The sequence below is a fragment of the Pagrus major genome, chromosome 17, assembly GCF_040436345.1.
Source record: "Pagrus major chromosome 17, Pma_NU_1.0".
Classification (NCBI taxonomy): domain Eukaryota; kingdom Metazoa; phylum Chordata; class Actinopteri; order Spariformes; family Sparidae; genus Pagrus; species Pagrus major.
Window position 1 is genome coordinate 13,120,029 of NC_133231.1, and position 12,741 is coordinate 13,132,769.

At 39.6% G+C, this 12,741-nt stretch overlaps 1 protein-coding gene across 1 annotated transcript; it reads right to left on the reverse strand.

Moving 5' to 3' along the window:
* colec10 (collectin sub-family member 10 (C-type lectin)) lies at positions 1 to 12,460 on the reverse strand. Its single transcript, XM_073485959.1, has 7 exons — positions 12,250 to 12,460; positions 8,633 to 8,704; positions 4,685 to 4,756; positions 1,155 to 1,208; positions 938 to 1,033; positions 526 to 737; positions 1 to 363 (listed from the first exon to the last, which is right to left on the reverse strand). The coding sequence occupies exons 1-7, from the start codon at positions 12,347 to 12,349 to the stop codon at positions 127 to 129; spliced, it is 843 nt and encodes a 280-aa protein (XP_073342060.1). The 5' UTR covers positions 12,350 to 12,460; the 3' UTR covers positions 1 to 126.
* Positions 12,461 to 12,741: the final 281 nt, after the last annotated feature.

Below are 12,741 nucleotides of genomic sequence, written 5' to 3' on the forward strand. Positions count from 1 at the left end.
TGATTATGCAAGCACAACTTATCTTTATTGCAGTTATTTTTATCACATAAACTGCCAATTCCATAAAACATAATGTAGATGCATACTTGTATCTCTTTTGCACGCAAGTCTGAATATCTCATTGACTCATGATGACGCCAAAGCAGGTGTCCCTCTTCCTCCTCCTCCTCTTCTTCTGCTCTTTGGGAACTCGCAGATGAAAAACATGGTGGCCTCACACTCCACATGAGCCCATGATCCAGTGCTGAGCAGCTCCACGCAGGTGGAGTTTGTGGTGGCAGAAAGTAGCTCCTCCTCTGGGCTCCAGGATGAAAACGCCTGCAGAGGGCTGGAGTCTGCATAAACATAACTGCTTGTTCCATCCTGATCACAAAGAATATAAGAGATAAATGATTAAAAACACTTCAAAATAGATCTTCATCGTTTAACCAGGTTTCAGGAGAATTTGGTCCTAGAGACTCATCCTGCTTTAGAAAACAGTAGCAAAGAGGACAAAAAACTGAAACAGGCTTGGAGACCACTTACTGTGTCCTTGCTTTGAGCCTGCACTCCTATATAAACTCTTGTCAGTCCTGCCTCACCGACATAGTCTGCCATCAGTTGGTTTGTGTTGCTGGTTTTTGGCATGGCCAGGGTGCCTCCTCTTAGCTTGCAGTTCATTGAAGCCTCTCTGAACCTCTTTGACTCCTTCACCAGCAGGTAGTACCTCTCTTCTGTTTCCTTCAGCCCCAAGATGACTGCACAGGGCAGGGTTACAGGTTAAAGGTCATTAGGAGTTAGGGCAGCAAATACACAAAGCAAATATTAAAGCAAATATTTAAACAAACTACACTGCACACATTTTTTTTTTTCCCCAGCCCCTCAAACAGTCCACTGCTGCCACTTAACACACTATAGTGTGTCATGAACCACAGATATCACACCATTCAGTACTCACCATTCTTCACAAACTTGACAGCATTCCTCAGCTTGCCTACATTGATGTCCAGCTGTCCAACCACCTTCCTGTACCTGCCACAGTCACATGTTGTGCCTGGAGAATTAAACAAGGGCCAGCACATGATTTGAGTGTGAGCAGGAGGTAATAACACAAAATCACCTTCCTGCACTATGACTGGGGGGAAAAAATGTCTGCATGCTGTATAGTTACTCACCTGTGTGTCCTTTTAAACCAGACGGCCCCTCCAACCCTGTGTCACCTATGTCACCTGCGGAGAAATATAAATCACACGTGAGACAGTTCTTACAATTATATCATCTGCGATCCTGGAAATTCACTTTTTCTTGTTTTAAATGGCTTAAAATATGAATGAAGACAGTACAATCAGTGACAATCTGCCAATAATTCAATTTGCTGACAGCTTCTTGTGTTATGATGATGATATTGTGATGTAGTTACAAAAGATTACCAGCAGATGGCTGTATCACACATTAAACATTATAAACAGTGATAGATTAAGTCAGGTCAAGTTTTAACATATTGTAACACAGATTTAATTGTTCCAAATAAAACTTAATATGACAACACAGATAATCTTTTTAATATGGAGATGTGAGTTAATTGTAACTTTTTTATGTGTAAAAGATCAAATCTACCACATAGTCACTTATTCATGAGCTTAACTGAGGAAACTGACAGTTGTAGATTTTGGGGAAGTGGACTACAGCAGTACAAACATCACAATAGGCTGGTTTTGTATGAGGATGAATCACAACATGTACATATTAGGCACATTGTGTGCCTGTACAATCTGAGCAGACAGAGTTTTTTAATGCAGATGGAATAAACAGCTACTGTTTGGGCACAAAAATATCAAAGTCAAAGCACTAATGAATACGTGGAAAGTTATTATCCTGTTGCCAGTACAGACGCTCTATGGGTTATTAACCCTAATCTCACTCTTAATGTTAATAACAGAGGTATGGTTTTTGTAACATCTTACAAGTGATTTATTGTATTCCAAGTAAGAAATATTATATTATATTATTATATTTCATAATAAAATGTTTTTCTCCTATCAAATGAAATGTTCATGTTCTATCATGCAAGATAAGACTGTAAAATTGTGTCTCATGCACTGAGTAGCAACGAGCAACGTGAAGACTTAACCTGCTGTTGTGGATGTTCAATGTTTGGCACAAAAGCAACTTGAAAATGCTCCTTCTTTCCCACGAAACACAGACAGGAAGCTGAGAAATGTTTGCGCCTATCACATGCCAGTTATACCCTGAGCACAGCATTGGCAAAATCATGTGCTGTGGGTACAAACAATAATGAGGATTGCACTTGGGATCTAAGCTGCAATTATGAAAGAAAAGTATAACAAATAGCATGTAATTTAATATATTTCAAGGAAACTTCCAACTGGTTTCTGCTTAAATTTTTTGATCATTCCATTCTAACTTCCAACTGGTTTCGGTCTAACTTCCCCCCAGCAGGCCACTCAATCGACGTGAGTTGTTGCAGTTTTATTTCCAAATAGCTTGGGTCTACTTTTTCCTGGAAATGTATTAAAGAAATTACCGGCTCCTTTTTAACTGCTTATTAGAAAATAGCAGAATAATATTATTAAATCATATTGGGGTACATTTCAAAACATTTTGAGGTCATTATTGTGGTATTTGGGGGTAATTTCAAAGAAATTTCAAATATCTTACTTAGCAATGATCACCTACTAAGCATCAACAGTAAAATGAACCTAATGTATGTAATGTTACTTAATGTTTTGAGAGGAAATAAGTTAGAAATAAGAAGAAATAAGGCCAGCTATACAGGACAATTTACCCCAAACAGTCCTGCTGCAGTTAGTTGGTAGGTTTTTCATGTAATTTCAGTAATTACACATAGTTTTGCAGTTTATAGCTTTTGATAGTCATAACAATCGTATGCATCTCAAATAAACACTAATTTTGCTAATGTAGACATGGAAATTAACGCATTTCCCCATAATATTATCAAAGTTCTTCAGAGTCACTGAGTTTTAGTGAGAGATTCTGTAAAAGCCGATGTTTGCTCTTAAAATGTGTTTTTTTCCCCCCAGGTGTTTTATGAGCTACAGGCACTCAGGATCAAGGAGAAATCCAAACGTGTGACCTCACTCCTTTGCCTGAGATGGCTGATGCACAGCCACTTTCCTGTAAGTGTATTAAACATAATGAATACTGAGAAAAGTGAAGGCCTAGAAAGGCAGGGGAACATGACTGCTCATAAAAACAAAAGAATAAAGATAGAAATTGTTTCAGCCACTCCGGGCAAAGCAACTGCATGACATCACACCGCAGGATTATGTTTTCTTCTATCTTTGGAGGTGATAACTTAAAACATAACAGAAATGGGGGGAAAATGCATTGTTTTAAAAGAAAACTGTATCTGGCTTTAAACAGTTTCTCCTTGTATGTATTAGTCTTGGGACTAATTAAGTTTGCTGATTTGTGTCTTGAATGTTTTGAGTCTGTGGTTATGGAGCAGCTGTCCAAGCTGAGGAGGAGTTCAGGGAGCTGTATTTCTTCTTTTAGACAATTATAAAGTCACTAAGGTCCTAAGGAACCACACAGCTTCTTTTTTTCCCCTTTGTTGCTACTTGTTGACAACTGAAAACGTTTCATGGCAGGAACGAGGACACATTTATACTTGATAGTTACAAATTTCATCGATCTTTCTCTCATTTGGGAGATACGTTTTTCTAAAGGACACTGAGGGGAGGAAGCTTCCCTTTTGACGCACTCTCTCGTGTGATCACGATATACTGTACTGTATACATTGCATTTAAATTAGGAATGCTAATGAAAATTGATAACACTGTATTGCAGGGTCTGCAGGCTGATGCTGGGCTAACATGTGATCCCTCTCATGTGATCCCATGGGGAAGCAGACGTAAACAAAATGGAGATTAGCGTGGTGCAACAACTTGCTGTAGTAACGCATTGCAGTGAGGAAAAACTAAAACAGAGGGTTAAACATGTCTTAATGAGTGGAGAGATGCAGTCCACGTGGGTTTTCTGTCAGCAGTCATATGCTTGCCAACGCTAGCCTCATCAGCTACTCGGGGCACTCTGGTAGCTCAGTTGGTGGAGTGTTTGCCCCATATACATAGGCTATCCTCATTACAGCAACCCAGGGTTAAAATCTGACCTGTGGGCCTTTGCTGTACGTCATTCCCTTTCCTCTCACTCTATCTTATAAAGCCACGACAAAGGACATGACGTCATTTTAAAAAAATAACCTTGTGGGCTAAAATGTTTACTGTTGCTTGGTAGCCCCGTCAGCTGCTCCAGGACGCCTCTTTTTACTGGTTGTTGTGGTCCAGCTTGGAAAGTACAGATGTAATCATTCCGATTTTAAATCGTAACAATCAAACATGTTTGATATTATTTGGCTCTGATTAGGAGGCTTAAGACCGGATCTCTAAACCCCTCACATTACCAAATAATCTGTGCCGAACACCGGTACTGCTATTACAATTGGACAGCCTAAAGGGAACTCAAATTATGTGAGTTCGCCACACTACATACGATACCTTTGCTAATTAAATCCATGCTCTACTTCATAATTCCGGTGGTTATGTCAACGCAAGCGACTAATACGCCTATTTTAAAATTAATAACTCCACTAACTGTTTACAGTTCACTTTTACAACGTTACAGATGTTGTTGAGCCCATCAGAATGATTTTTCTTTGTTAAACCTTTGTCTCCAACAGGTCCCATCTTCCCTGTGTGGCCCATCTCTCCTTTAAGCCCCGTCTCTCCTGGCACTCCTGGGGAAGAAGAGGCAGAAGGACAGTGGATGAGAAGAGGAGGAACATATGGAGAGAACTGGACTTATTCTAGATAAAGAAATATCAGTTTTGAATCATGACTTTCCAATCCAATGGAAAAGTGGCAACATTTCCCACAAAGTAAACATGGTACAATCACTTCTTCTTATTGTTTGGTATACATTCTATCATTTCGGGTTTGTCATATTTTGACAGTTATGACTGTTTTTCGTGGCTTTCATCATTTTTCTCATGCCTAATCAATATAATTGCATGCACCTGTCTTGTCTTCTGGAGATGATCTCCTCAAGCCCTGAGGCTGTTTTCCAACGATCACTGCATAGTTTTGTTCCTGAACTGATGTTGTTATTAGTGTGCCAGTAGATAAATGAGAGGAAAGAATGCTGAATGTGGAGCGAAGATAGTCTATAACAAAGTGTTGAAAGTGATACGTAATAGAGTAATTTTTTTCACCTTATTTAATTTCTTTACAAACTAAGTAATGAACAATGTTCAGGCACACAGCACAGATTTGAGTTCTTTCATTTGTAAGCATCCATACTGATTGTTTATTATTACTTCTGATCAGACTTGTTGTGTCATCATAATGACTGTCACAGATTACAATCCTTCTCTGTTCTGTAATTTGATTACTGTCCTCTGTCACCACACAATCCTATTTAGGCTGCACGAGGTTGGTGTTAGAAGAGAAGGTGCATGTATCAGAGTGAAAGAGAGACAAATTGTGTGTGTGTGTGTGGGTGTGGGTGTGGGTGTGTGTGTGTGTGTGTGTGTGTGTGTGTGAGTATGGGAAAACTACAGAGCAGACGGAGGCTCTCTGCCAGCACTTGAACGAGTATTTCCTCAGGAAACTATTCAACTGGAAATTGATGGCATTTGAAATACTAAGTGACGCATTGGAGAGGCCTATTGCTATTAGAGGGATTTGCCACACACACGTACACACACACACACGCCCACAGCCAGCTATTCACGACTATTTCCCATTTTCCCTCATGTTGATCTTCTACTTGATGATTTGTGAGAAGTGTTGGCGAAAGCTGTGAGGTCTTATGGATGGTGTGAGGTCTAGCTCTGGCCTATGGGAAACGTCACTATTTCACTGTAATCTGTGTGCAATTTTTGCTTCATTTTCAGTGTGAATGCCTGAGAAGCAGCATCACAAAGTAAATATTCAGACAAAACTGACCTGAGGCCTGGTTGTGGACAGTGATTAAAGGTGTTTGTTTTTTGCTGTATGAAGAAATTCGATCTGTTGCTCTCTTGTTATTCCTTCAGTGTCTATAAAAGTTGATTAATGTTGTTTTCGCAGTGCTTACACTCGCCAGTTAAACCGTCTACCTAAACGTCCAGATAACAGTCCCTGCTATCACTGCTGTTGCTCTTTATAATGGCCAACCCCTCCAACTGGTTTAACGTCTGGATTCTCCAGCTGCTGGAGGATAAAGGCAGTGAAGGCCACATTTTTCATTCTAATCATGGAGCCTGGGACACTTTTCAAATACCCTTAAGCTATTTAAAAAAAATCTCTAGCAGTGGCCTCAACAGACTGAATGTTTTCAAGGCTTAATGATAGAAAAATACAAGAGATTAAATGCCAGGCAGATCATTCATTACACACTGTTTGCTCAAACATAATGAGCAAATATGAATACTGGTATTTCTGCTTTATGGAGCTCGGCTGGGTCATGTGAAATATAGGCACTGAGTCACATTTTCCATTTGTCGTACATGCTCCTCACAAGAATTGATCAATCAACTCTACCAGCAGTTTTAAACAAAGCACAATTAACAAAGGCAGAGAAGTAGCACTACTGTTTGTTGACGCCAATGAGTTTGGAGCAACAAATTGTTTTTGTTGCCCTCCGGAGCATTCACAGTCATGTATTCCCTCCTGACATTCCAAAATTAAGCAACTGTTTCCTGTAAAAGGCTTAAATTAAAACAGGGAATACATGCGTCATCTGTTGAGCTGTACACTTACTTACAAAGTCATCATAGGAACTTAGCGTCCGTTCCTGCAGTAAGCGTACACACAGAGAAACCATAATGATTGGGTTTGCTATACTGTTGAAAAATATCCGCAGAGCTGGAAAGGTGAAAGAAGGTTCACATCCTTTTTTTCTTCTTCTTTACGCTTTTGGAAAAGACTCAATCATTCCTGGCATTTTGTCTCTCACACGCAGTTTGATGAGAGAAGTGTGTGTTTGTTGCTGCAAGGGTATGCATGTATGTGTGTGTGTGTGATGACCTCTGTGTCAGAGTAAGAAACCATTCCTTTTACACAGTGTGTGTGCATGTGTACATAGTTATGTACTGTTTTTATGTCTATGCACATGTACATCTGCCCCCTTGTGTCAATATGCTTGCATGCCTTGTTTACATATAGTATATTGTATATATGCCTCAGAGTGTGTTTGTGTGTGTGTGTGTGTGTGTGTTTGTATGTGTGTGCAGACATCTGTGTATATGATATGGCCGGTTGGTTGGCCAGCTATTCTACCAGCCCAGTTGGGACAAATATGCCGAAGCGGTACGCCATCGCTCTGCTTCCTCCACAGATACACAACAGTGCAGGTCTGTCTGTCTGTCTGTAACAGAGCAAAACTCTCAAAGCAAGCTGTCTTGAGCAGGAAAAAGCAAAAGCTGCTGCCAGGGCAAAGTCATGCAGGCTGTCTGGGAGCTCACAGTACGTATGTGGAGGTTGTGTGTCCTGAAGCAATCTCAATGATATTTTTGAGTAACAGGTGAGTCATGTCAGGCGTTATGCGTCTGTGCGAACATAAGGCCTTCCCACCCATTAATTTAGCTGTTTTTTCTGTCATTACACATGTTGCAAGCATGCTAAAAGCACAGCCACGCATATTTTTTTCTTTAGTAACACATCCCTCAAGGGTATATGTAGCCACAATTAAATAATTAATGTTTAAGATAAGGTATCATACAAAAATATCATTTGAGAGCTGAATAGTTTAGCTTTAGTTCAACTGAAGAAAGTTTTGAGATAGCCCATTGTTAATATCTGTAAGACAGGATTGTATTTTTATCAGTTAACACAACTGTCGTTGGAATCAAATAAGAAATAGATGTTGGAGTCATCTGCATAAAAAATGAAACTAATTTTGTGCCTATAATAGATTTTTCTTAGAGGTAGCATATGAATGAAGAATAATAAAGGGCCAAGGACTGAGCCTTGTGGTATTCCAAAGGAGAAATGGGAGGTGGAGGATCTAAAATTGCCAATGGCTAATGAGAATGTAATTTTAGAGACACAATCTCTAATCTTTAGAGAATCTTTTCTACAAAAAAGAAGCATTTTCTTTGGCTACAATTGCCTCACTGTGACTTTGCAAAGTTTAGGACACAGTCACGTACAACTCGCCTGTATCACTGTTTGTGGTCCACGTAATTTCAGTTCCATGTTTTTGTCCTGTGATTTTACTGTGACTCACAAGGTGAGCCAGTTATAGTGTGGGTGCTACTCAAACAATCACTGTGATTGTGCCAATATTATACCACTGCATCACCTTCAACCACAGTCTGATAATAAACCAAACTTTATTTTTTTTGGACTATGCAGTTGACCTTGAAGGGCAACGGCAACACGCCTACAGATCTTGGAGACTAATACTACATCTGTGAAAGAAGTTGTGGTTCGAGAAGCAGAGATGTCACATTAGTTAGCTTCGATTGAGACTAATTATAGGACTCTAATACCAAATCAGCTGAGAACTCTTTTGACGGACAATTGTCTTGAATTGTTTTTGTCCACATTTCTATGACTCTAACAGCCAGGCAACCTCCTCTCCCCCCACCATATACCGTGTAAATATTAGATGTATGGATGCTGGATACCTGGAAGTCCTGCTGGTCCACCCTTCCCCAGTTTTCCCTGGTCGCCCTCCTCTCCAATCTCACCTTGGTCTCCTGGATTAAAAAGCAAAGACAGTAAAGATTATGTTCATGCACAGTTTTATTCAGAGGGGCTTGCCAGATGCATGCTTGTAAGATACCTGAATATATGTAGCAGTGCATACAGCTGGTTGCTTCCCCAATGTGGTATTGATTAAACCTGCTTATTCCCACTCACAAGCAAACACAAGAGGATCAGGCAAGCACAACAAATGACTCGACAAAGACTGAACTAAAGACTGGACTTAAATACAAACTAAACTAACAAGGGGATGAGATGCAGGTGGGTGTGAGGTGCAGAAACACAGGTGAGGGTAATGAGTGGAAAAACACTTGGAACAGGGAAGAAGTTTATAGGCTAGAAACAACACTGGGAACAGGGCTGGGCCAATGAAGGAGATGCAGTGAGGAGCACAAGAACACGGGAAGGAAACGGAGACACCACAAAAAACCCAGAAAAACTTTGAACAAATATGTAAATAAAAACTGAAATGACAGGACCATGACACACAGTGCTTAGACTTTTTTACATAAAGAAGTCTAAAAAAACACAGGCAAGAAGAGTAAAGGAGCAAATAAAAAAAGTGTAAACAGACAGATACAAGGCCATTCTTCAATATTTTGGCGGTGCCTACATAACAGAGATTGCAGTTTTAATCAAAGGCAGAGATGAACATAAAAGTCCTTAGCATGTTTTTAAAAGTAGTTACAGTTGGGGCAAATATCTTCTGGTGGTTTGTTCTAACAGTGGACACCGCTTGGACCTTCGGAATGAGCCCTCTCTGTCTTCAGTTTAATTATACTGTGACGTGTTCACTGTCATCATTTCAAGCCTGTGATGGCGTAAGACTACAAGTCTTTAAGCCGCTGATAGACCGGCCTGAAGACTCCAATAATACAATGACTTTGATTACCTCTATAGCCTGTGCATCTACATATTTCTGTTGGCTGAATGCTGTTTATGGCCTACATTATTCAAGAAACGTTTTAATAAATAAATGTTTGACGCATTCATAATAAGTCATTTTACGTTGATATTGCAATGCATTGTGGGTAATATCAGTGAAGTCTATTGAAGTCTGAATGTCTGCTGGAGGCCTCTTACGAGCTAGATGGAATGTGGGTTTAGACAGGCTGGACATTTGGATGCAGCCTAATAGACCCCAATACATTAGAGTACACCTTGTCAGTTTTACGTTTTCTCCTGCCTGGGGATGGAAAGTACACTTGTGTAAGAAGGTACAGTACCAACAGGGTACAATAATGACAGGAGCAAAGGACGAATGCAGTATAAATAGTGACAAAGTCTGTGTAGGAGGGGCCTAGTTTTGGTGCCTAAATGTAACCAAACTACAGCAGTCAGCTGACATGTTTTCCCGCAACCTTTATTTCCAAAATCTAAGTGGACATTTCATTTTTATTATTGCTCTCTTGACCGCAGAATGAGAGCAAGGCAAAATGTGACACTGACATGCTTTGGCATGATACCGGATTTAATAACTTACTTATTGACTTGATATGACTTTTCAAATTGAGATTTGAATCAGTGACAGTTCTCAGATTTCTGACTTGTTTCGTTTTTACTTACTTTCAGAGCTGAAAGCACAGATGAGGTGTAGGAGAAATATATCTGGTGGGTCCGCTGCTCGAAGAGCTTTTGGCAAGAAACCCTGAGAAGCTTTCAGAGTGTCTGTTAAAGCTGTAATTTTGTCCCAGTTGTTGATGCCAACAGCACTTTATATCTTTTTAAGTGCTGGGCTTTGAAACGAAGGATTGTAACAAACCCCTTCTATTAGCCTGGAGTAGTACTTAGGAAAACTGATTATTCATTTCTGCAGGCAGTGTAGACATTTTAAGTAACCTAAATCACTGCAATTTCAAGTATTTCTGCATGCATAACATTATTTCCATTTCTGGACTACTGTAATGAAACTATGCACATGCCTCATTTGTGTGATTAAGGTGTCAAATCACAGAGAGTCTTCCCATGCAAAATATAGCGTATTCTGGCAGTGATTTAACATGTTTATAAGCATCAGTATTACTTTATCTTACATAAAAAAAAAAATTTGAAGTGTGTCATGTAACAAGTGTTTTTCTGGCCGTCTAACTATAAAGCAAGGAATCAGAATCATCTGGATGAGTGGAAAGACGTGCTTAACACTGGTTTTCTATTCTCCAGCAAGAACTGGAGGTGAGATTTTAAATTTCTGTCAACACTAGTGTGCTAGCTAATGTTAGCGTCAAAGACTAGAATATTTAGCAATGCTTGGCAGCACCATAAGCTGCACCGGGACGCTTCTCTCACTGAATGTAACGCTGTTATCATCCAGATTTTAAATTGTATATATAAAACATGCTTGATATTATCTGTGAGCAGTTCAGGAGGCTCACGACTGGATCTGCAAAAACTCCACACATTACAGGATAATCTGTGCTGAACAGCATGTTTTAAAAGGACACTGACTTCAGCATTTTGAAATAGATTTACCGGCATTTTATTTTATTTTATTTTTTGCGCAAAGTACCAGTAAATGCAATAAAAGTATGTTTATTGAAAATGTTAAATGAAGAAGAACAGTTGAAGAAGTGGTGTGGAATTTTTTTAAGTGTATGAAACAGAAACATGCGCCCACTCAAACATAAAGACGTGAGAAAACACACACACAAACACACACACACACACACAGACATATACACAGACTGACTCTGGTCAGTCATATCTTGGATGAGTCTTGTATAAATAATCAGCTCAGTTCAGTGGCAGCTGTCTAAATACACACTGTCACAATGGAGCTTTCTTACTAGAGCAAAAATTCGGCAGAAAAATGACTAAACGTGGGCTCACTTCCTATTGTGTGTATTTGCTGTTGGAGCAACCTCTTCACTTTATGCACATGCCCCCACTTGACTTCATAGGTCAGAAGCTAAAGCAGTATTTTCCCAAAAGATTTAAACTAACATGTTTCTCTGCTCAAGAACTGTTGAATTATGATCAACGACCTCACTGACACATGACAGACCTCCAATCTCCTGAAGTAACGTCTCTCAGAATGTCTTTCAAGCCAGAGCTAAAAGCCATGTTTTTCAGTAGCGTCGATGAAGCTGAAAAAGTAGCTTAACTGTGTATTTTATTAGGTCTGTCTGTCTGAATCAGCAGGGGAACGAGCTACTGGATGTCGTAAAATGGAAAACACACACAGGGAGGCATTCCCTCCAGAAGACGATGGGGTGGCAGACTGCTGGCTAATAAACTACAGGACATTACATGCTTGGTTCCTTTATCATCAGCTCTGTTAACCCTGAAGCATAATAGTGGTGTTTCCTCAGATTTTTCCACTAAGACTGTTTTTTTATTTGACGCCTATACATACTAACCCTAACCCAGGTTTAGATTTAGATTTACAGATTTACATTTAAGATTTAGATTTTTTTAGTTTACTTACTGCATCAGAGAGATTTGTGTGATTAAAGGGGTTTTCGATTAAATGTTTAAAACCTTACAGTCAGATTCAACAGACATTCAAGCAGACTCAAGCACATTCTGGGACATGCGTTACCTTTCGCTCCAGGCAGGAGGGTATTGGTGCAGACTTCTGTAGAGGCAGACACGTAGTTGAAAACTGCTGCAAACACACAGAGCACCAACAGTCCCATCATCTCCCGATCATCACCGACCACTGAAGAAGATCCTGATTGTTAAATATGCAGGTTGTTACTGGCATCAAAGTATTGACTGTGTAAAGAGGACCAGTGCAGTACTAATGAGCTAACATACTGCAGAGAGAGTCAGAACATAGACTGCAAACACGCACACTTGTTTATAAAGTCTTATCAGTTACTTGTCATAATGTCAAACAACACTTAACAGAGTACTGCATTCCTGCATGTCTTGCCCCCTGGAATTCGAAACCGTGTTTAGTTTGAGTTCATAACATAATTTAGATAGACACAAAAAACAACAACAAAAAGAACAGGATGGGACAAATACAATATTGTGTATTTACTTGTATTATTATGTTTAATAATAGTAATGGTATTTGTGATTACAT